Source organism: Mirounga leonina, unplaced genomic scaffold (genome assembly GCF_011800145.1).
Source record: "Mirounga leonina isolate KUSES-001 unplaced genomic scaffold, KU_Mleo_1.0 Mir_375, whole genome shotgun sequence".
In the NCBI taxonomy this organism is placed as follows: domain Eukaryota; kingdom Metazoa; phylum Chordata; class Mammalia; order Carnivora; family Phocidae; genus Mirounga; species Mirounga leonina.
Window position 1 is genome coordinate 364,548 of NW_023270717.1, and position 22,488 is coordinate 387,035.

At 44.8% G+C, this 22,488-nt stretch overlaps 1 protein-coding gene and 1 non-coding gene across 13 annotated transcripts in view; one reads left to right on the forward strand and one right to left on the reverse strand.

The window, feature by feature from the left end:
* The window catches only part of PPP6R2 (protein phosphatase 6 regulatory subunit 2), a 53,148-nt gene extending 35,567 nt beyond the window's left edge, over positions 1 to 17,581 (reverse strand). For 10 of the 12 annotated variants that reach the window (XM_034985997.1, XM_034985996.1, XM_034985993.1 and 7 more), the window contains exons 1-2: positions 17,455 to 17,581; positions 2,504 to 2,746 (exon numbers count right to left, since the gene is read on the reverse strand). In XM_034985997.1, coding sequence (XP_034841888.1) covers positions 2,504 to 2,730 — 227 coding nt within the window. In that variant the 5' untranslated portion in view covers positions 2,731 to 2,746; positions 17,455 to 17,581. Of the gene's footprint in view, positions 1 to 2,503; positions 2,747 to 4,497; positions 4,678 to 17,454 lie in introns of those variants that run through there. The other 2 variants (XM_034985991.1, XM_034986003.1) reach the window with 2 other exon arrangements.
* A 751-nt stretch (positions 17,582 to 18,332) lies between these two features.
* Positions 18,333 to 18,517, forward strand: LOC117997760. Its single transcript, XR_004675880.1, has one exon. It is a non-coding gene; the product is annotated as a U2 spliceosomal RNA (small nuclear RNA).
* Positions 18,518 to 22,488: the final 3,971 nt, after the last annotated feature.

Consider the following 22,488-nt stretch of genomic DNA (forward strand, 5'->3'; position numbering starts at 1 on the left):
AATCTTAAGGTGCCTGGGTGGATCAGTTGTTAAGCATCTGCCTTCAGTTCAGGTCATGATCCCAGGGTCCTGGGATCGAGCCCCACATCGGGCTCTGTGCTCAGCAGGGAGCCTGCTTCTCCCTCTCCCTCTGCTTGCCTGTCTGCCTACTTGTGATCTCTCTCTCTCTGTCAAATAAATAAATAAAATCTTTAAAAAAAAAAAGGAATCTTTGATTTAATTTTTTAAATTTGATTTATGATATGTACACATGCTTTCAAACTCTGTTCGACGGGGCTGGTGAGGAGGAGTGGCCTCCTGCCTCCTGTGTCCTTGCTCACCCACGTCTGTCAGCTCTGTGGTCAACCTCCATGTTTCTAAATAAAACACAGATGTACTTCATTTGTCACTTTCCGATGTTACAAACCAACCCCGTACAATGGAAGATGAAGACAGAACTCTCCTGTCACCTGCCCCTCACCCTCGCTCTATAAAATCACAGCACAGGGCGCCTGGGTGGCTCAGATGGTTAAGCGTCTGCCTTCGGCTCAGGTCATGATCCCAGGGTCCTGGGATCGAGTCCCGCATCGGGCTCTCTGCTCCTTGGGAGACTGCTTCTCCCTCTGCCTCTCTCTCTCTGTCTCTCATGAATAAATAAATAAAATCTTAAAAAAAAAAAAAAAAAAAAATCACAGCACAATTCTTAGTTAAACCAAGGGCCTATGCTTACCTTGTATGAACATGTAGACACCGTTCACAGCTGAGCTGATATGTTCACTCTACTTACATCTGCTTACTTATGTAAGTCCCCCCAGAGTTAAAGTTCTCTCACTGCCTTGTTCGCTTGGCTTCATACTCATCCACTACTAATTTCTCCCAAACTCCCTGATGATGAACATGAACCTCTCCCGGCTCACTGATGCCACTCTGGGCTCCCTCTGCCCTGATCCAGAACACACTGCCCAAACCCCAGCTCCCCGTCCTGCTAACCAACGCCCTCTATGCATGCAGGGAGACCACATAACTTACCACCACACAGAACACATTTGGGGTGAGAGGGCAAAAGGGATGAGGCCATCCACAGTGATGCTAAGACAAGGGGCACTGACCAGGCATGTGCCGTGTATTACGGCTTCCACCCAACTTTTCGCAGATGGCCGCCATGGCCCTAAACCAACAGGCTCCTAGCTCCATCTAGAGCTCTCCTCTACACGGCTGCCCTGTCAGAGGCTGGGAATGACTGCCCTAAATGGGTCCCTAAATCAACTGTCCCCTGCCACAGGCACTTCTCGTCGCCTCTCCAGCTTTCTTTTCCAAGACAAAGGTCAACAAAAACTTCTGTAAAGGGGCGCCTGGGTGGCTCAGTCGGCTAAGCGGCTGCCTTCGGCTCAGGTCATGGTCCCAGGATCCTGGGATCGAGCCCTGCATCGGGCTCCCCGCTCAGCGGGGAGTCTGCTTCTCCCTCTCCCCCTGCCTGCCACTCTGCCTACTTGTGCTGTCTCTCTATCTCTCTGTCAAATAAATAAATAAAATCTTTAAAAAAAAAACAAAAAACTTTTGTAAAGGTCCGGACAGTAAATATCTTAGATAGTCTCTTGTAACTAGTCAACTCTGTCCTTGTAATCACCAAAGGCTGAGTGTGGCTGCGTACCAACGAGACTGTCTTCATGGACAACTGAAATGTGGACTTGATATCAATTTCATGTGTAACAAAGTGTTACTCCTTTGATTTTCTTCAACATTTAAAAATGTAAAACTATTCTTAGCTTGCAGGCCACACAAAGACAGGATTTGACCTGTGGGCCACAGGTGGCCAACCCTGTTCTAAGACTTCACCACCGCACACTGTCTGACGCTCCATGGACCCAGGAGCACCTGAGGGCGGCCCTGTCTGCCCCCATTCCTGGGTCACCAGCCCCAGGAGGTGCCACTCCGCCCTGTCCCCCTTGTTCACACTCCTCTGTCCTCATCCCAAGTCCTAGCCACACCACCACTTCCCTTCTGTCATGTCCTAACATCCTAGCCAACTGCTGATTGGAACATTTCAGGAAAAACTTTGAGAATGGTCAGTACCACTGACGACATGGCCTCTTTCCTCTGACCCCAAGACCCCACAGTGGGGCAGTTCCCATGGTCAAGAGGTCAGATGCTGCCCGTCCATCCTGATAGGCCATTTCAGCAGGCTGGGACCCGCTTCCCGCTGGGGTGCAGCCCATTTGCTGCAGTCTATCCACCTCAGTCATGGGGTCAGTCTTCTCTCAGCACATTTTCACTCAAAACACTCCGACACACAGAGTAACTCACTACAACTTGGAATGAGAAATCACATACACAGAGATTCTAAAATCTTAACCCTCACAAAAACCAACCCCACGGGGAGTGACCTCCTTACTTCTCAGATGGGGTGAATGTTTAAAGTGGGCTTTTCTGTCTGGAGCCCTGGCTCTGGACACCCTCCAACGCCACCCACCGCCTCCCCGCAGCCCTGCCCGGCTCCAGGCCCCGTCACAGCCTCAGTACATACTTGAAGCGGACCTTCTCCTCCATGTCCAGGGGCGGGTCCTGTGTAATGAGGCTCACTAGCTCCTCCATACACCGCTGCCTGCAGAGGAAGCCCAGCAGCTTCTGGTTCTGAGCCTTGCACTCCTGCAGGATATCATCTTCATCCATTAACTCTCGCAATGTCACATCCTCCCTATCCAACAGTTTGTCGACGTGGGACGTGGTGTTCAAGTCAAACTTCCAGAACATGGTGACGGCCACGAAGCTGCAAGCAAAGATATAAGGGGTCACTTCTCCCACGTGGTGTGAGTTCACCTTCAGCAAGTCTACACCAAAGTCCAAACAGTCCATCCCCAACACGAGCCTGCGCTGGAGGGTGTTCTCCCCAGGAAATGCCTCAACAGATCTCTCCGGGTCTGGCTCCAAAGCTCGCAGGGACTTCCCAGATCCTCCACAGTGCAGGACCTGTGCCTTCTCTTGGTTCCCTCTGGCTGACCCACCTTCAGTGCTCTCACTTGCTCCTTGGCTCCCTGAGGCAACACACCCCAAGTCTCCCATGTGTCAGCACTGGGGATGCATCTCCACCCCAAGAAATTTAACAGCTCTACAACCCACCCTCCCTCTCAGGGTCCAACCCCCACCTGAGCGAACACTAGGCATCTCTCCCCAGATGTACCTGCATTGCATACATTTTCTGTAGATCATCTTTGACATCTTAAGAAACCCCTCTGGCTAGGGACAGACTGTCCCTCCCAGAACTAGCCAATCCTTAAAGATAGCCAAGGGCTGAGCCAGAGCATTACTGTGATCTGCAAACTAATCTATCCAGAGCAACCACTCCTCTCTGGGCCCACACATCCCAGGAAACGATCTTCCTCAGCCTTCATCATCCCAGGGCCAGAGGCCAGGCAACTAGGGACCACCCACGTAGCTTAGAGTCCACTAAAATTATTCAAACTAGGTGGCCCTAAGCTGTCCATCCCGCCCTGCCTTGTCTTTCCCATGGAAACCCCAATAAAGGTCATGGCTCGAGTGCTCCCCCACCCCTGTCTTCTGCCTCATAACACCCCTGGGACTTCCCCATGTGGCCCTGCCTGAGGCCCACACCCCCTGTCTCTAGGACCATATGTATAACAAACTTTGTTTTCTTGAGCGTCCCCTGTGTCCACTCTCCTGCCCACACCTGACCAACCGTCTCATAAAAGAACACAAAACCTCTCACAGACTACAACCTTAGCAAGTCAAACTCCTGGTGGCTCACTTTGCTTGGCCCTCAGCAACTCTGCCGGGCCCCCCTTTCACCGTCCCCACCGTGCCGAACCACCCAGGCTTATCCTTGAAGCACGACCTCCCTCACACGCACACCCCTGCAAACTGCTACTGGCCCAGCCCCCCCCTGCGTCTCACACCCCCCGGCTCCAGGCTCTTGCTGTCTTTGCCTGGACTACACACAGTCTGTCCTGCTCAGAGAGTCTCACAGGGCAGGCTCCCAGGGCCTAGGCTGTTTGCAACAAAGTTTTCACTCTTTTGTTGCAATGAAGAATATAAAACCTGTACCCTTAGCAAAGTGAAACCTGTACTTTGAGATTATGAATGGGAGATGGGATTTATCTTCTCTAGTGTTCTTACTTACAAGAGTAAAAGACCCCACACAATGCAGAAGCCCCGATCTGTCTATGTGTGAAGCCATGTGTGAAGCCCGGCTGCCAGGGGGCCCCCGCCCCCTTCACAGCCTCTTGGCTTTGCTGCATTAAACTCCTTTTTTCAAAACATAAACATCTTCAAGTTCCTCCCATCCCAGCTCCAAAACCTCTGCCGGTGAGTGCTCTCCTGGCACCCACCAGGCTGCTCTGCACACGTTCCTCCAGGCCCTCTGGCACTTGCTGCTGTCTCCCCAGTCCTACTCTTGCCACAAGGACACTGTCTCTCTTCCAACACAAAGTGCACTTCCCTGCCTTTATCCTTCTGCACAGGTCTTGTGCTCAGACAGTCCCGCCTGTTACGAAACCCCCTCACCTTGCCAGACCGAGCTAACCAACGGCCCAGCCTGGGCTTCCCTAGGGCCAGGATCCGCACACACTGTCAGAGGGGCCTTTGACTGGCAGTGCAAGTGACCCCACAGTCGAACCCTCCACTCAGTTTTCTTCGGGGTCCTGAGATCTTCCCATTTCTCCTGTGAGGAGTGTGGATGGGTATCTGTGGGTGGTAGCAACATACTTTGGGAGAGCAGAAATCATTAGCAGAAGTAATTTCAGTATAAGATGGCTGTCTCTCCTAAATGCCCTGCAGAACAACTCATACAATCCAGGCAAACAAGAACTAGAGGGAGACTCCCACCTTGCCAAGGCTTTCTTCCAAACAAGAATGTGCAAGACAAGGGCAACTAGAGGTACCTTCTGTGTGTCCTGCTCTCAGCCATAGAGTGGGTGAGTGGCTGGGTGGACCACAAGATCCCATCAACCAAATGGGACAAGTTTTTCTAGCAGGATCCTAAAAAAGGACTGGATTAATCCAAACAAAGACCAAAAAGAAGAAAAAGAGGGAGGAGGAGGAGAGAAATAAGCAACAAATGGAGAAAATGTCCAAGATAGCAGACAAACTCAACCATGTCAATAAGTGCTTATTAAATGCAAATGAATAATTTCAATTAAAGACAGAAATGGCCCAGATTTTAAAAAGCAAGAACTAGGGGCGCCTGGGTGGCTCAGTTGTCAAGCGTCTACCTTCGGCTCAGGCCATGATCCCAGGCTCCTGGGATCCAACCCGCATCAGGCTCCCTGCTCTGCAGGAAGCCTGCTTCTCCCTCTCCCACTCCCCCTGCTTGTGTTCCCTCTCTCGCTGTGTCTCTGTCAAATAAATAAATAAAATATTAAAAAAAAAAAAAAAAAGCAAGAACTAACTACACACTGGGTATTAAAAGCTTACATTAAATATAAAAATACATTGGGGTGCCTGGGTGGCTCAGTCAGTTAAGTGTCTGCCTTTGACTGGGGTAGTGATCCCAGGATTCTGGGATCGAGCCCTACATCAGGCTCCCTGCTCAGCGGGGAGCCTGCATCTCCCTCTCCTGCTCCCCCTCATTGTGCTCTCTCTGTGTCAAATAAATAAAATCTTTAAATTAATTAATTAGTTAATTAATTTAAAAAAGACACAGGGGCGCCTGGGTGGCTCAGTCAAACATCTGACTCTTGATTTTGGCTCAGGTCATGATCTCAGGGTGCAGGGATCGAGTCCCACATCGGGCTCCCTGCTCCGCGGAGATCTGCTTCTCTCTCTCCCTTGCCCCTCCCCCCGCTAGTGTGCTGCCCCCCCAAATGAAAACTTAAAAAAAAAGAAGATTCTCTCTCTCCCTCTGCCCCTCCCCTCCTTCCTTTCTCTCCCTCTCAAATAAATGTTTAAAAAAATAATAAATATAAAGATTCAGGTTAAAACATTTTTTAAAAAGGTTACACAAATGGAACAGCATGCCCCATCCAAACACTAATCATTAGACAGCTGGAGAGGCTGCAGTAATACCAGCCTACGGTTTTGCAATGCCTTTTGTCTGCTTTGGGTATCAGGTTTAATTCTGCATTCATGAAATATGCTAGGGAATACTCTCTTTTCCTCCACTTACAGGGTTTACATAAAACTGGTATTGCTTCTTCCTAAAACATTCAACAGGGTTCACAAGGGAAGCCAAGGATCTAAAATTTTCTTTGGTGACATTTCAAATTATGAACTCCATTTCCTTAAATAGGTATTTTCTATTTCTACTTGGTTTTCTTTTTTTTTTTTTAAGATTTTATTTATTCATTCATGAGAGACAGAGAGAGAGAGGGGCAGAGGGAGAAGCAGGCTCCCAAGGAGCAGGGAGCCCGATGCGGGACTCGATCCCAGGACCCTGAGATCATGACCTGAGCCGAACGAAGGCAGACGCTCAACCATCTGAGCCACCCAGGTGCCCTCTACTTGTTTTCATACTGACAATTTGCATTGCTGAAGGAAACTGACCACTTTACCAAAACTGACTAAATTATCGGCATGAAGTTATTCATAACATCACTGTGTTATTCTTTTAATGTCAAGTAGGACCTGAAGTAACACCACTCTTTTATTCTTAGATATTAGTAATGCTTGTCCTATTTTTTTTTTTTAAAGATTTTATTTATTTATTTTGAGAGAGAATGAGAATGTGAGAGAACACATGAGAGGGGATAGGGTCAGAGGGCAAAGCAGACTCCCTGCCGAGCAGGGAGCCCGATGCGGGACTCGATCCAGGGACTCCAGGATCATGACCTGAGCCGAAGGCAGTCGCTTAACCAACTGAGCCACCCAGGCACCTGCTTGTCCTATTTTTTTTCTTCATCAGTGCAACTAAAGGTTTATCAATTTTACTGATGTTTTTGAGGAGCCAAATTTTGGCTTTATTTTTTTCTCTATTATTTGTGCATATTCTATTTCACTGATTTCCTCTTTTGTCTTGTAATTTCCTTCCTACTGCACACTTTGGGTTTAATTCGTTCTTCTTTTTCTAGCTTAAGTTATTAGATCATTGGTTTTCACACCATTCCCCTTTTCTAGTATGAGCATCAAAGCTATGAATTTGCCTTCAAGCACTGCTCTAGCTGCACCCCACAGCTTCTCATGTTTCCATTTTCACTGAATTCAAGTATAATGCTTAATTTTCCAATTATTTTGAGATTTTTTTTTTTTAAAGATTTTATTTATGTGGGGGAGAGAACGAGCAGTGGGGAGGGGCAGAGAGAGAGGGAGAGAGAAGCAGACTCCCCAGTAAGCAGAAAGCCCGACGCAGGGCTCAATCCCAGGACCTGGAGACCACGACCTGAGCCGAAGGCAGATACTTGACTGAGCCAGCCAGGCGCCCCTATATTGGGATTTTCTAAATATCTTTTTTTTTTTTTAAAGATCCAATTGGCTTTATTAAGTGATTCATGAATCAGGCAACATCCCATCTATCAGACAGAGGTGCACTCCCATCTCTTTGGTATTTATATATAACTTCTGTTGTGGTCAGAGAGCAGGCTTGTATGATTTCATTCCTTTTAAATTTATTGATATTTGTTTTATGGCCTAGCATAGGGGTCAACAAACTTTTTCTGTAAAAAGCTACAAAGACAGAAATAGACCAGATTTTTTAGCAGGATCCTAATTATTTTCAGCTTTGTAGGCCACATAGGGTCTCTATTGCACGTTCTTTTTCTTTTTCTTAACAACCCTTTAAAAACATAAAAACCCTTCTTCTGCAAGCTGTACAGCAATAAGCAGGGAGCTAGATTTCCCCACAGGCTTAAGTCTGCTGACCAATGACCCTGCGTGTGACAAGGTACATCTTGGTAAATGTGCACCAGACAAGTTTTTCTTCTGTTGCTGTTGGGTGGGTCAGTTAGGTCAAGTTGATTGATAATGTGATTCAAGTCTCCTATATCCTCCCCGATTTTGTGTCTACTTGTTTTGACAATATGAGAGGAGGTTTGTAATCTTCAACTCTTAACTGTTGATTTATTTTTTTCTCCTTTTGATTCTCTAAGTTTTTGCTTCATGTATTTTGAATTTCCTTTATTATGTGGATGTATATTTAGGATTGTTATGTCTTCTTGATGAACTGCCTCTTTGATCATTTTGAAATGTCCCTCATTATTTCTGGCAATATACCATGTCTTAAGTCTACTTTGACATTAATACAGCACACTCTTCTTGTGGTTCATGTTTGGTATATCCCTTAACATCCTTTTACTATCAACCTATTTGTGTCTTTTTTTTTTTTTTGAAGATTTTATTTGTCAGAGAGAGAGAGAGCACAAGAAGGGGGAGCTGCAGGCAGAGCAGGCAGAGGTAGAAGCAGGCTCCCCGCTGAGTGAGGAGCCCAATGCGGGACTTGATCCCAGGACTCCAGGATCATGACCCGAGCCAAAGGCAGACACTTAACCAACTGAGCCACCCAGGCACCTTTTTTTTTTTTTTTTAAGATTTTATTTATTTATTTGAGAGAGAGAATGAGAGAGAGCCCTATATGTATCTTTAAACTGTTTCTTTAATATAAACACGTAAACAGCATATGATTGATTTGGTCTTGCTTTGTTATTAAGTCTATTATTCTCTGCTTTTTTTAAGATTTATTTATTTATTCTAGAGAAAGAGAAAGAGCGTGCGAGGGGAGAGGATGGGCAGAAGGAGAAAGAGAGATTCCTCAAGCAGACTCCCCCCAATGTGGGGATCAATCCCAGGTTCCTGTTATTCTCTTTTAACTGAAGTTTTTAAGACCATTTACACATAATGTAATTATTAATATGGTTGGGTCTGAGTAATTTTTTAAAAATAGAACACACTTTTTAAAAAGATTTTATTTATTATTTATTTATTTGAGAGAGAGAGAGTGCATGTGTGCACGTGTGAGCAAGGGGAAGGGCAGAGGTGAGGGAGAGAAAGAATCTTAAACAGGCTCCACAACCAGCATGGAGCCCAACCAACTGAGCCATCCAGGTGCTCCAAATCCTGGCAGATTTTTATTTTATTTTTTTTAAGATTTTATTTATTTATTTGAGAGAGAGAATGAGCTAGAGAGGGAGAGCATGAGACAGGGGAGGGTCAGAGGGAGAAGCAGGCTCCCCGCCGAGCAGGGAGCCCGATGCAGGACTCGATCCCGGGACTCCAGGATCATGACCTGAGCCGAAGGCAGTCGCTTAGCCGACTGAGCCACCCAGGCGCCCCCTAGCAGATTTTTAAAACAGGAATTGATATGTTAATACTAAAATGTATATGGAAATTTAAAAAAATAATAAAAATAAATAAAACCAAGAATAACCAAAGCAATTTTAAAAAAGGAAGAACAGGGCGCCTGGGTGGCTCATTTGGTTGAGCGACTGCCTTCAGCTCAGGTCATGGTCCTGGAGTCCCGGGATCGAGTCCCACATCGGGCTCCCTGCTTGGCAGGGAGTCTGCTTCGTCCTCTGACCCTCCCCCCTCTCATGTGCTCTCTCTCTCTCAAATAAATAAATAAAACCTTAAAAAAAAATAAAAAATAAAAAATAAAAAATAAAAATAAAAAAGGAAGAACAAAGTTGGGAGTACTAATACCACCTGATGTCAAGACTTACTATAAAGTGACATTAATCAAGATAGCATGGCTCAGGTGTCTCAACAGAACAAAATAGAAAGTCCAGAAATAGACTAACACATGTATGGTCAACTGACTTTCAATAAACGTGCCAAAGCAATTCAATGGGGAAAGTATAATCCTTTTCAACAAATGGTACTAGAAACTGGACATCTATAAATAAAATGAAACTCAAACCTTACCTCACACCATATACAGATCACAGGCTTAGCCATAAATGCTAAAACTAAAATTTCTGGATGAAAACCTGAGGGAAAAAATCTCTGTAGACTTGGAACAGAGAAGACATGAGAAAACAAAAATTGGGAACGCCTGGATGGCTCAGTCGGTTAAGCATTTGACTCTTGATCTCAGCTCAGGTCTTGATCTCAGTCAGAGTCGTGAGTTCAAGCCCTGCATTGGGCTCCTCACAGGGTGTGGAGCCTACTTAAAAAAAAAAAAAAAATTATTAAAAGAAAAAAACCCTGATAAGCAAGACTTCATCAAAATTAAAAACTTCTGCTCTTTGAATGATACCATTAAGAAAATAAACTGGTAAGTCAAAGTGGGAGAAAATATTTGCTATCTATATCTGACAGAACATTCATATCCAAAACATACAAAAAAACTTTTAGGGACGCTTCTGTGACATAGTGGGTTAAGCGTCTGTCTTCGGCTCAGGTCATGATCCCAGGGTCCTGGGATCGAGCCCCACTTCGGGTTCCCTGCTCAGCGGGAAGCCTGCTTCTCCCTCTCGCCCCTGCTTGTGCTCTCTCTCGCTATCTCTGTCTCTCTCTCTCAAATAAATAAACTTAAAAAAAAAAAGAAAAGGCACAGCATCATTAGCCATCAGGGAAATACAAGTCAAAACTACAATGAGATACAACTTCTCACCCACTAGGATGGCTAAAATCAAAAAGACTGATTATAACAAGTGTTGGTGAGGGTGTGAAGAAATTGGGAGCCCTCATACATTGTTGGTGTGAATGCAAAATGGTGCAGCTGCTTTGAAAAATAGTTTGTAATTCCTCAAATGCTTAAGCATAGAGTTACCACATGGCTCAGCAATTCCACTCCTAGGCATATACCCAAGAGAAATGAAAACATGCATCCACGCAGAAACCTGTATACCAAAGTTCACCACAGCATTATTCATGACAACCAAAAAGTAGAAACAACCCAAATGTCTAATCAAGGGAAGAATGGATTTTTAAAAACGTGGTATGTCCACGTAATGGAATATTATTCAGTACCAAAAAGGAATTAAGTACTGAAAGATGGATGAATCTGGAAAATATGCTAGGTGAAGTCAGTCACAGTAGACCACATAGAGTATAAGGCCATTTCTACTAAAGGTCAAGAATAGGCAAATCTGGGCACCTGGGTGGCTCAGATGGTTAAGCGTCTGCCTTCGGCTCAGGTCACGATCCCAGGGTCCTGGGATCGAGTCCCACATCGGGCTCCCTGCTCCTTGGGAGCCTGCTTCTCCCTCTGCCTCTCTCTCTCTCTCTCTCGGTCTCTCATGAATAAAATTAAAAAAAAAAAAAAAGAGTAGGCAAATCTATAGAGACAAAACGCAGATCTGTGGTTGCCTGGGCAGGGGGACTGGGAAGGCAGGGGGAAGGGAAGTAAGGGACAAAGGGTGATGAAGATGTTCTGAAATTGCGTGCTGATGACTGCACAACTATACACTAAAACGCACTTAGTTGCACACTTTAAGTGGGTGAATTTTATCTCAACATAAAGTTATTAAAAGAAATCCTAGGGGGGTTGCCTGGGTGGCTCAGCGGGTTGAATGTCCGACTCTTGGTTTCAGCTCGGGTCATGAGATCTCAGGGTCCTCTAAAATAAATAAATAAATCTTAAAAAAAAAAAAAGAAAGAAAGAAATCCTATGTGTCTGAAACTAAATAGCATATCCCTAATAAAATCCTTAAGTTAAAAAAGTGACTAAGAAACCTGTACAATGGAATAGCAACGAAAACACTACACCTCCAGATTCGTAAGACAAAGCTGTAAGCAGTACTCTAGGGAAGAACGTACAGTTTTAAAAACACCTGCCAGGAATAAGAATTGTTAAGACTAGGGGCGCCTGGGTGGCTCAGTCGTTAAGCGTCTGCCTTCGGCTCAAGTCATGATCCCGGGGTCCTGGGATCGAGCCCCGCGTCGGGCTCCCTGCTCGGCGGGAAGCCTGCTTCTCCCTCTCCCACTCCCCCTGCTTGTGTTCCCTCTCTCGCTGTGTCTCTCTGTCAAATAAATAAATAAAATCTTTAAAAAAAAAAAAAAAGAATTGTTAAGACTAAATAAACTAGGTAATTAAGAAGTTAGATAAGGACACTGGAAAAGGAAAAAGAAAGGATAAGTATAATCAATGAAATAGGACATTTTAAAAATGAGATTAACTAAAACCGGATTCTTCGAAAAAATGATGGTGTAAGTACTCTCACTCCACACCCGCAGGCCTGGCCAGGTCATCAGGAGAGCTGGTGACACAGGGGCAGGAGAGAAGACAGGCGGCGGCTCCGGAGCACCCGTGACAGCACTCCATGAGACCACCTACAGCCCCACTAGCCCAGCAACCCCACTCGCGCCTACATATCCCGAAAAAATGCCAGGACCCCACACAACGAGGAGGTGGAAGAGCAGGAAGCAAACACAGGGAATCACACAGAGTGCAAACTAGAGGGACACATGGTAATGCGAATGAATCCTAAAAGGATGGGCGAAATGAAAAACCCTAAGAAACAGATCAGGGTCATAATACAATCCACCCACTTAATTTCAAATCCGTGCACAACAACATGCACTCATAGGAACACAGACACAGAACAGAGTAGATACACTGAACACATCGCAACAACTGCCAACAGGGAGGGTGGGAGCGTCGAGGAAGTAAAACGCCAGCCGGGGAAGTGGGGCCGTGTGAACCCGGGAGCATACTCCCAGAGATGGGGAGAGGGAACGAGGACACTGCTTCTGTGAGCCCACCAGAGCAGCTATGGAGCTGCTGCAGGGCTTTCTCTCACGAGGTCGAGAGGCAGGCAGGAATGGTCCCCAGCAACCAGCAGCCACAGAGGTCCCAGGTCAAATTTCTATGTCGTCACTGTTCCTAGGTGGCTGGAGCTTATGCTTGTTTTTGCTTTTTATGTTTTCTTGTCTTTTTAACTTATTTTGGGAAATCTCACACATGCCTAACTGTAGCAAGAACAGTACACCCTTCCCTCAGCCTCAACTCAGGCCATTCTGTTCCCCGGACTGTCTCCTACCCAGACCACTTGCAAGTACCCCAGACATCACCCATTTCACTGCCCAGGCTAGTGAAGTATTGTTAACTTTGCCATTAAGTTTGTCCAGGTGTCTAGGAGGTCCCTCCACGGACCTCCATGGAGCAGCTGGGTTTTTTTTTCCATACAAGTGGCACAGTGTCTTGCCGGTGGGACCAGTCACAGATGCACTGAGGTGCCCACTGCGCTCTCAAGCACTGAGCAAAGGGGCCGTTGCTGCCGCCCGCCCTGGTGATGCCAGCACAGCAAACACAGGCCTGGGTCTGCACGTGCCAGCCCACGAAGCTCCCACGTTCTAGGTATTCCACCACAGACTAAACATAGAACAAATCTTGGACAACAAACAGAACCAAAACTAAACCCAAATCATATTACCCACTTACTCATAATTCATAATTTGAAACAATAAACTAATTTAATGCCCACTTATTTACCCCTAAATTATAAAACAGAAAGTTTAGTAAGGATATCTACCCTGTCAAGAAGAGTAAGACATTCAAGGGCTTCTGAGAACCCAGCCCATTTACAGAATCAAGTGTACCATCTACTCACTAAACAATGTCTAGAAAAGCCGGCCCAGTTCAACAGTTACAAGACACTGGGATTTTTCAGACCAGTACATTTTTTTCTTTTAATACAGAAAACCAACAGAGGATTGACAACTTTTCAACTTGGCGAAACAAGGAGCAGGGAGGGAAGAGAGAGAGAAGATACAAAGGAGGAAAGGATGAACTATACCATCCATAATTACCTTAATTTCAGGAAACAGTGACTTTTTAAATATCAAAGAAAGGAAAGTCATAATCTCTGGATTAAGGATAACATTTCACTTTGAAAAAATAATAGTTTTAAGAAAAACTCACCTCACCACTTACTTTGCTCATGTCACCAATATTACAGACCAGTGCTTGAGAACATCTATTTACATTACCACTAATACTAGAAATAAGACCACTAATCTAGACTATATGCCTCATTAGCTCGTATCAGTACATTCTGCTATGACCTTAAGAATAAAAAAATCTCGGGGCGCCTGGGTGGCTCAGTCGGTTGGGCGACTGCCTTCAGCTCAGGTCGTGATCCTGGAGTCCCGGGATCGAGTCCCGCATCGGGCTCCCTGCTCGGCAGGGAGTCTGCTTCTCCCCCTGACCCTCCCCCCTCTCATGTGTTCTCTCTCTCTCTCTCTCTCATTCTCTCTCTCTCAAATAAATAAATAAAATCTTTAAAAAAAAAAAAAGAATAAAAAAACCTCTGCAACAATATTTATATGCCTCTGCCACCATCCACACAGTTTTAAGAAATATTTAAATGACAGCATCAGTGCTTGCTGCAGCTCATTTCACTGTCGAATGACCTGGCGTAAGCTGATTCTGAAACTCTTATTCGGATAACAGTACGTTATTTGGCTTCCAAACGTCTCTCGTATCCCAGCAATTGTGCACTACCCCACACAGAGATGCCAGTATCTCGTCAGCTGGCCCTTACCTACAGAGAAGGCTATAACTGGACCCAAAGGCCCACCACTGACAGCATCCTTAGACAAGTAAGGGGCTCATGAACTGGCTTGAGATGCCTCTTGTATAACAGAGCATCAACACAGCACGAGGGGTCCCCACACAGTCCATCTGCAACACCAAGCAAACTATTACCAACATCATCTAGACGTTTATCCAACCGTCAGATGAAAGGAACCTCAAGTTCTTCTTTATTTACTTTTACTCAGCATGACTATCACACGGAAGGTAGATTCTAAAGAGAAATGTTGCCCATAAGAGCATGTAGCTCCATGAATGGAGCCTTTCAAAAAAGAACATTCTGTGGTAGAGACCGTTGCTAAGAGAAGACTAGAATCTGGAATGCACCCTAGTACCTGTCTGGCTACAAATCGGTTGGGGTTTTGTTGTTAATTTATGATCAAAGCCCTGGCTTTGCTCTGTGACCGGGGCCAGTTACAAGACCTCTTGTGCCTTGGTTTCCACCCCTGTAAACCAGGGACAATGAGCATCCCACAGAGCTGCTGTGACAGTTAACCCCAGAACCGGGGCTGGCGCATTTTGTCCTCATGGATCCTGACTGCAAAGAGGAGAAGGAAACAGATGGGGTCATCTTGCCACAGAGCATGGGCTCAGAGTGGCACACCTCTCCCAAGCCCACCTTCAGTGGCGTCTCACTGGCCACTTAAACTGGAAGTGATGGCAGTATCTGCCCTATGGAGATCAACAAATGCTTCCAACCACCAGGTTTTTCGTGCTTCCAGAGAGCCAATTATCAAACATTTACCAATGTACCACCTGAAAAAATGGCAATGGGAGTCCACGGAGGGCAATGAATTTTTGCACAATCAATCAACAACTGAGACCATGTCTATTATAGGCAAACCGCACTAGAGGAAAGATCCAAAAAAGAGGGGTGTAACTGTAAAAAAGGGCTGCAGTGGGATGAAAAGATAAAAACTGAAAATCAGAAGTGAAGAGAAGAAATAACCACAAAGGTAAATTAAAATAAATGTAAAAGGGGCGCCTGGGTGGCTCAGTCGGTTAGTGCCTTCAGCTCAGGTCATGATCTCAGGGTCCTGGGATCGAGCCCCGTATCGGGCTCCCTGCTCAGCGGGGACCCTGCTTCTCCCTCCCCCACTCCCCCTGCTTGTGTTCCCTCTCTCGCTGTGTCTCTCTCTGTCAAATAAATAAATAAATAAATCTTTAAAAATAAAAAAATAAAAATAAACAGCATGCTTGTGTTATATTTCCGATAATTCCAAAATGTGAAGTCTTGGAGGGTCTGTTTCTACTGGGTTTCACTGCTGGTGTCTTGTTTCCTTGTGTGCTTGGTCAGTTTTGTCTGTGTACAAATCAATGTTCATATAAATATCTGCAGGGATTTTTTTTTGGCATCTTAGGATAAAGGTAACTTCCTCCAGAGAGGTTTTAAGTTTGCCCCTGTAGGATGCCTGAAGGCATTCACCGAACCAGAAAATCTTAAACTAAATTTGTGCTTGATTTCCCTGCAGTACCAGGCAATGTGAACCGAGGTTAGGGCACCTGGGTGGCTCAGTTGGTTAAGCGACTGCCTTCGGCTCAGGTCATGATCCTGGAGTCTCGGGATCGAGTCCCGCATCGGGCTCCCTGCTCAGCGGGGAGTCTGCTTCTCCCTCTGACCCTCCTCCCTCTCATGCTCTATCTCATTCTCTCTCTCAAATAAATAAATAAAATCTTTAAAAAAAAAAAAAAAAAGAAATCCTCGCGAAGGGGCGCCTGGGTGGCTCAGTCGTTGGGCGTCTGCCTTCGGCTCAGGTCAGGATCCCGGGGTCCTGGGATCGAGTCCCACGTCGGGCTCCCTGCTCCGCGGGAAGCCTGCTTCTCCCTCTCCCACTCCCCCTGCTCGTGTTCCCTTGCTCGCTGTGTCTCTCTCTGTCAAATACATAAATAAATCCTCGCGAAGGCTAACCCATAGCCGCAGGTACTGCCCCACCTTCTTTCCTGCAATATTTAACAGTAAAAAGACAAACGGGGCGGGCAGGGAAAGAGTGAGGCAGATGTGCTGCTCGTTCACTCTTACCCTGAGGATGGAGCCTTCAGAGGCCCCTTTCACACGGGGAGAGTCTCCCTTGGCCTCTGCACCTTCAGAGGACTGTGGAATTAACTACCATTCTTCTGACCCTACAAGACCTCTAAAATCAAAGTCCCACTTTGTCCCGATCAGCAAATGCCCTCAGGGCAAAGGCAGATTCTGTGGTGCTTACTCACCTGAGCTCTTACTTCCTGGTTTCAGTCTAGAACTTCCTTGTTATATTGTCAGTTCTTTGTTTTTTTTTTTTGTTTTTGAATCTAACACTTTCAGTTGTTTTCCAGAAGGTAGGGGGTGGGAGGTTAGAAGACAGTCCAAATAACCTAGTTCAACGTTTATCAAAAACATTTACCGGGGCGCCTGGGTGGCTCAGTCGTTAAGCATCTGCCTTCCGCTCAGGTCATGATCCCAGGGTCCGGGGATCGAGCCCCGCATCGGGCTCCCTGCTCTGTGGGAAGCCTGCTTCTCCCTCTCCCTCTGTCCCACCCCCTCCGCTCCTGCTCTCTCACTCTCAAATAATAAAATCTTAAAAAAAAAAAAAAAAAAAAGCCCGACTGAGCCACCCAGGTGCCCCGAGTTATCTTAGTTCTTAATGCACTGAAATGCTCCTGAGAAATTACACTTATTGTCATTTATGCAGCATGTAACTGGATTGCAATGGGTGAGCCTTCTGAGAGCATCTAATACTGGAGGAAGCCAAGTCCTTCCCTGGCTGTTCGTCTTGTATGGGGAATGTATGCTCTAGATGGTGACCGCGGCTGACGGTGTCCATGCCCCGACGCACGTGCTCTCCACAGGTGAGACATACCCATGACCGGCCCCGTATCTCTGGATTAGGGAGACCAAGTAACTTTTCTACAACAGAGTATCTTACAACCAGATACAGAAGGATCAAAAAACAACCAAAAGACAATAAACCATACACACACCTTCCAAATGAAGCATTTTGCTGTCATCCGTCTCTGAACTTCCACTTCTACAGTATATTTGCATAAATTACAATAAAGAAGAATTAAAAAAATTATCTTACCTTTTATGGAAACTTCTTGCTTAATTTTATACTCAAACAAAATATAAAAACATTTGGGGTTTTTTTCTTGGACTATATGTAACTTTAAGAAAGATTTTTTCACTCAGTAGATTTATACTCTCTTCACCTGAAAAAGAAGAAAAAAATTTAAGTTCTGCCTTTGTAAAGTGAACTTACCAGAACAGTAGAGAAAAGGAAAACAAAAATCAGTATCTTAACTTAGTATTTAAATTATCAGAACATTTTATGATTAAGGAACTAAACATTCCCTTGCCTTTGCTCATGCTAGAGACAATGGTATTGATGATATACATCCTTGCTCTATCTGGGTAACTAGCTCAATGTTTGGAATGTCACTCCAAAGAATTCACATGAGAAGGATCTCCATGAAGTTGTCCAGTTTTGTAACTACACACCATCACCACGAGGATATGCACATCCCCCGGCACAAGATGACTGGAGAGCTCACTGATAATCCATTGTAACTTCTAGAAAAGCGTAGAACTTGGGACTTTTCATTTTATATGTGCATGAAAGCCATGATTTTACCTTTTGAAAATTATACTTTAGCAACAGAGACAGGGGATTGCTCTAGAATATAAGAGACTTAAGAGACATAATCACCAAATGAAACATTTAGATCTTGAGTCCAATCAGAACAAATCAAATGTAATCACTTCTCATCAAGTGTATCTTCTGTTCTTATCAGTTCAACAATTTTTTTTTTTAAGATTATTCATTTATTTATTTAAGACAGAGAATGAGAGAGCACATGAGAGGGGGGAGGGTCAGAGGGAGAAGCAGACTCCCTGCCGAGCAGGGAGCCCGATGTGGGACTCGATCCAGGGACTCCAGGATCATGACCTGAGCCGAAGGCAGTCGCTTAACCAACTGAGCCACCCAGGCGCCCCTGTTCTATCAGTTTAATATCTGATATGAGTCCTCTGTCTGAGGACAACATGTTAAATGGATTTTTGGAACTAGAAGATGGAGTATGAGCTTGCTCCATCCATCCTATGCAACAACCTGGAATTGCAGTACTACCAAGAACAGTGCACCTCCCTTGGGGGAATTAAAAAAAAAAAAAAAGGACAAATCAAATGTAAGTTATATTTGAAGCTACTGGGCAATCTGAATAGGGACTGCTATTAGATGATATTAGGAATTACTATGAATTCTTAGTTGTAATATGATATGGTGGCTATGTTTTTAAAAAAATAAAAACCGTTTTTATCTATTACAGAGAAAAAGTGAGTATTCCTGGTAAAATAACATTATTTCTGGGATTCACTTCTAAAATACTCCACCAAAAAAAAAGAACCAAACAAATTTTAAAAGTGTAAGAGAGCAAGGGACAGATGGGGAAAAAATGGCAAAGTACTGATCACTGTTGAAGCTGGGTGGTGAGTATAAGTGTTCACTGTAATGTTTTCTGTATATTTATATATCTTTTTATATATTTTTAAATTTCATATAAAAACCAAACCAAAAAAGACAAAGTTATGCTAGTGAGCCAGAAATAAGTCAGTGTTGCCATCTTCTAAAATAGATAATTCTTTTTTTTTTTTTTTAAAGATTTTATTTATTTATTTGACAGAGAGAGAGATAGCGAGAGCAGGAACACAAGCAGGGGGAGTGGGAGACGGAGAAGCAGGCTTCCCGCGGAGCAGGGAGCCTGATGCGGGGCCTGATCCCAGGACCCTGGATCATGACCTGAGCCGAAGGCAGACGCTTAACAACTGAGCCACCCAGGCGCCCTAGATAATTCTTTTTACATCTAACACTTCATAATTAAAATTATTAAGTTGAATAATTCAACACTGGCTTTTCAACACTTCATACACAGTTTTCAAAACAATGAAGTATTTCTATAAGGTTGACTTTAGGCCTGCTTATTCTGACTCTGAACTAATGTTCATTTGTTTGTATTTATGTTCAACTGGGGGAAAAGGGATTGCTAATTTGCTACTGTTTATTTAATTTTGTTTTTTACTTACGTAAAATACTTATATGGTTCCAAAGTCAGAAGTACTTCAGAGGTGCCCCAGACCAACAGACCCACTCAGTGGAGAGTAGTGGGGCTGAAAGCTGAACAAAGACCCTACAGGTCCTGCTGGCTGGGAGGTGTTAGGAGTCCAACCTGGCGGAATGAAGAGCCTCACCGAGCTCGAGGCACACAGCAAAGACCTGAATAAGGCCCTGGCTGCAGGGTAAAAATTACAACCCGAGCAAAGGCCACACGCAAACACTAAGTGCAAAACCAAAACAGGTCTACTCAAAGAATAAAACCAAGCCTGACAGGACCAAAATGATCTTCCAATAATCTGTCTGCCAGAACAAAACTCAAGATATAAGCCAGATACCAACATATAAAAAAAAAGTTATGATACATACAAAGCAGCAGAAAATGTAACTATAATTTTTTTAAATTGAAAAGCAGCTGGGGGGGGGGCGCCTGGGGCTCAGTCATTAAGCGTCTGCCTTCGGCCCAGGTCATGATCCCAGGGTCCTGGGACCGAGCCCCGCATCAGGCTCCCTGCTCAGCGGGAGGCCTGCTTCTCCCTCTCCCACTCCCCCTGCTTGTGTTCCTTCTCTCGCTGTCAGATAAATACATAACATCTTAAATAAATAAATAAATAAATAAATAAATAAATAAATAGCAGCTGGGCGGCTCAGTTGGTTAAGCATCTGCCTTAAGCTCAGGTCATGATCCCAGGAGCCCCGCGTTGGGCTCCTTGCTCAGCGGGGAGTCTGCTTCTGCCTCTCTCTCTACCTGCTGCTCCCCCTGCTTGTGCTAGTGCTCACTCTCTCTGTCAAATAAATAAATAAAATCTTAAAAAAAAAAAAAAAAAAAGGCAGCTGGGTGGGGAGGGGGCACCTGTATGGTTGAGCATCTAACTCTTGATCTTGGCTCAGGTTGTGATCTCCATTTCATGGGATTGAGCCCTGCACTGGGCTGCATGCTCAGTAGAGAGTCCCTCTCTCGCTCTCTGCCCCTCCCCCCGCTTGGGCTCTCCCTCTCTCTCTCTTAAAAAAAAAAAAAAAAAGCAGGGGGGTGCCTGGCTGGCTCAGTCGGTGGAGCGTGCTACTCTTGATCTCAGGGTTGTGAGTTTGAGCCCCACGTTGGGTGTAGAGATTACTTACAAAAAAAATCTTAGGGGCTCCTGGGTGGCTCAGTCAGTTAAGCGGCTGACTTATGGTTTTGGCTAAGGTCATGATCTCACGGTGGTGAGATCGAGTCCTATGCCGGGCTCTGTGCTCATTGCACGGTCTGCTCCAGATCCTCTCTCGTTCTCCCTCTCTCTCAATCTCTCTCTCTCAAATAAGTAAATAAAATCTTTAAAAAATAAAATCCTTACAAAATTTTTTTTTAAAGCAGCTATTAGAAACAGACTACAGGATGTCTCAGATGGTAGAATTAGCAGAAATAGACCTTAAGAAGCTATAATAAATATGTTCAAAGACTTATAGGAAAAAATAGTGATAATGAGTGAAAAAACAGAATCTCAGAGATGGAAAGAAATGCACACTACACAGAAAAACAAATGACTAGTCTAGAATGGAGAGTGAAATATCTGAAACAAAAATATACTCTGGAGAGACTTAATAAAAAAATTGGGAGACTATAAAGAAAGTGTCTGTGAACCTAAGACATAAACTATCCAATCTGAAGAGGGAGAAAAAAGTTTGCTTTGTTTTGGTTTTTTAGAGGGGGGAGGAGAGATGGAAAGAGAGACAGACAGACAGGCAGAGAGGAGGAGAATCTTAAGCAGGCTCTGCACCCCAAAAAAAGGTTTGGTTTTTTTTTATTTTATTTTTTTTAAGATTTTATTTATTTATCTGAGAGAGAGAATGGGAGACAGAGAGCATGAGAGGGGAAGGGTCAGAGGGAGAAGCAGACTCCCTGCTGAGCAGGGAGCCCGATGTGGGGACTCGATCCCGGGACTCCAGAATCATGACCTGGGCCGAAGGCAGTCGCTTAACCAACTGAGCCACCCAGGCGCCCCAAAAAAAGGTTTTTTAAAAATGAACAGAGCCGGTGGCCCCTGGGTGGCTCAGTTGATTAAGCATTTTGACTCTTGATTCTACTCAGGTCACAATCTCAAGTTGTGAGACTCAGCGGGGAGTCTGCTTCGGATTCTCTCTGCCCCTCCCCTCCCCCACTCATGCTTGTTCTCTCCATTAAAAAAAAAAAAAATTAACAGAGCAAAAAGAAAGGAAGGAAGGAAGGAAAAAGAACAGAGCATCAGTGACCTGTGGGACTACCCTTGTAACTGGAAGTGGTCTCCCATACCTGTAACTGAAATCCCAAAGGAATATGAGAGAATAGAGCCTAAAAGTACATGAAGAAACTACAACCAAAATTTTTCCAAATTTTGTAAAAGAATCCCAAAAGAAAATACCTTACAAAAGTCTCACCCCAACCCTGTCCCTTCATCCTGCTCCCCTCCTCTCAATATACCTATTTTTATTATTTTTCTGATTTATTGCTTCGCTGCAAATATATACTTTTTTCATATTCTTTCCAACACTTCTCGTACAAAACTACTATTCTGTATCTTGGTTTTTTTGTTTTTTGTTGTTTTGTTTTGTTTCGTTTCCACAAAATACTTCCTGGGGCACCTGGGTGGTTCAGCAGACTCTTGATTTCAGCTCAGGCCATGACCTCAGGGTCTGGGATCAAGCCCCATGTTGGGATCTGCCCTCAGGAGGGACTTTGCTTGAGATTCTCTCTCCCTCTCTCTTTGCCCTTTGCTCACGATACCCCCCCAAGAAATAAATCTTAAAAAAAAAAAAAAAAAAGCCTCTTCCTTACTCCTTTTTTTCTTTTTTTAAGATTTTATTTATATATTTGAGAGAGAGTGGCAGGGGGGCAGAGGGAGAGAGACTCTCAAGCAGACTCCATGCTGAGCCCCGAGCCCGATGCAGGGCTCAATCCCATGACCCTGAGGTCATGATCTAAGCCGAAATCAAGAGCTGGATGCTCAACTGACTGAACCAACCAGGTGCCCCACCTTACTCCTTCCTTTCTTA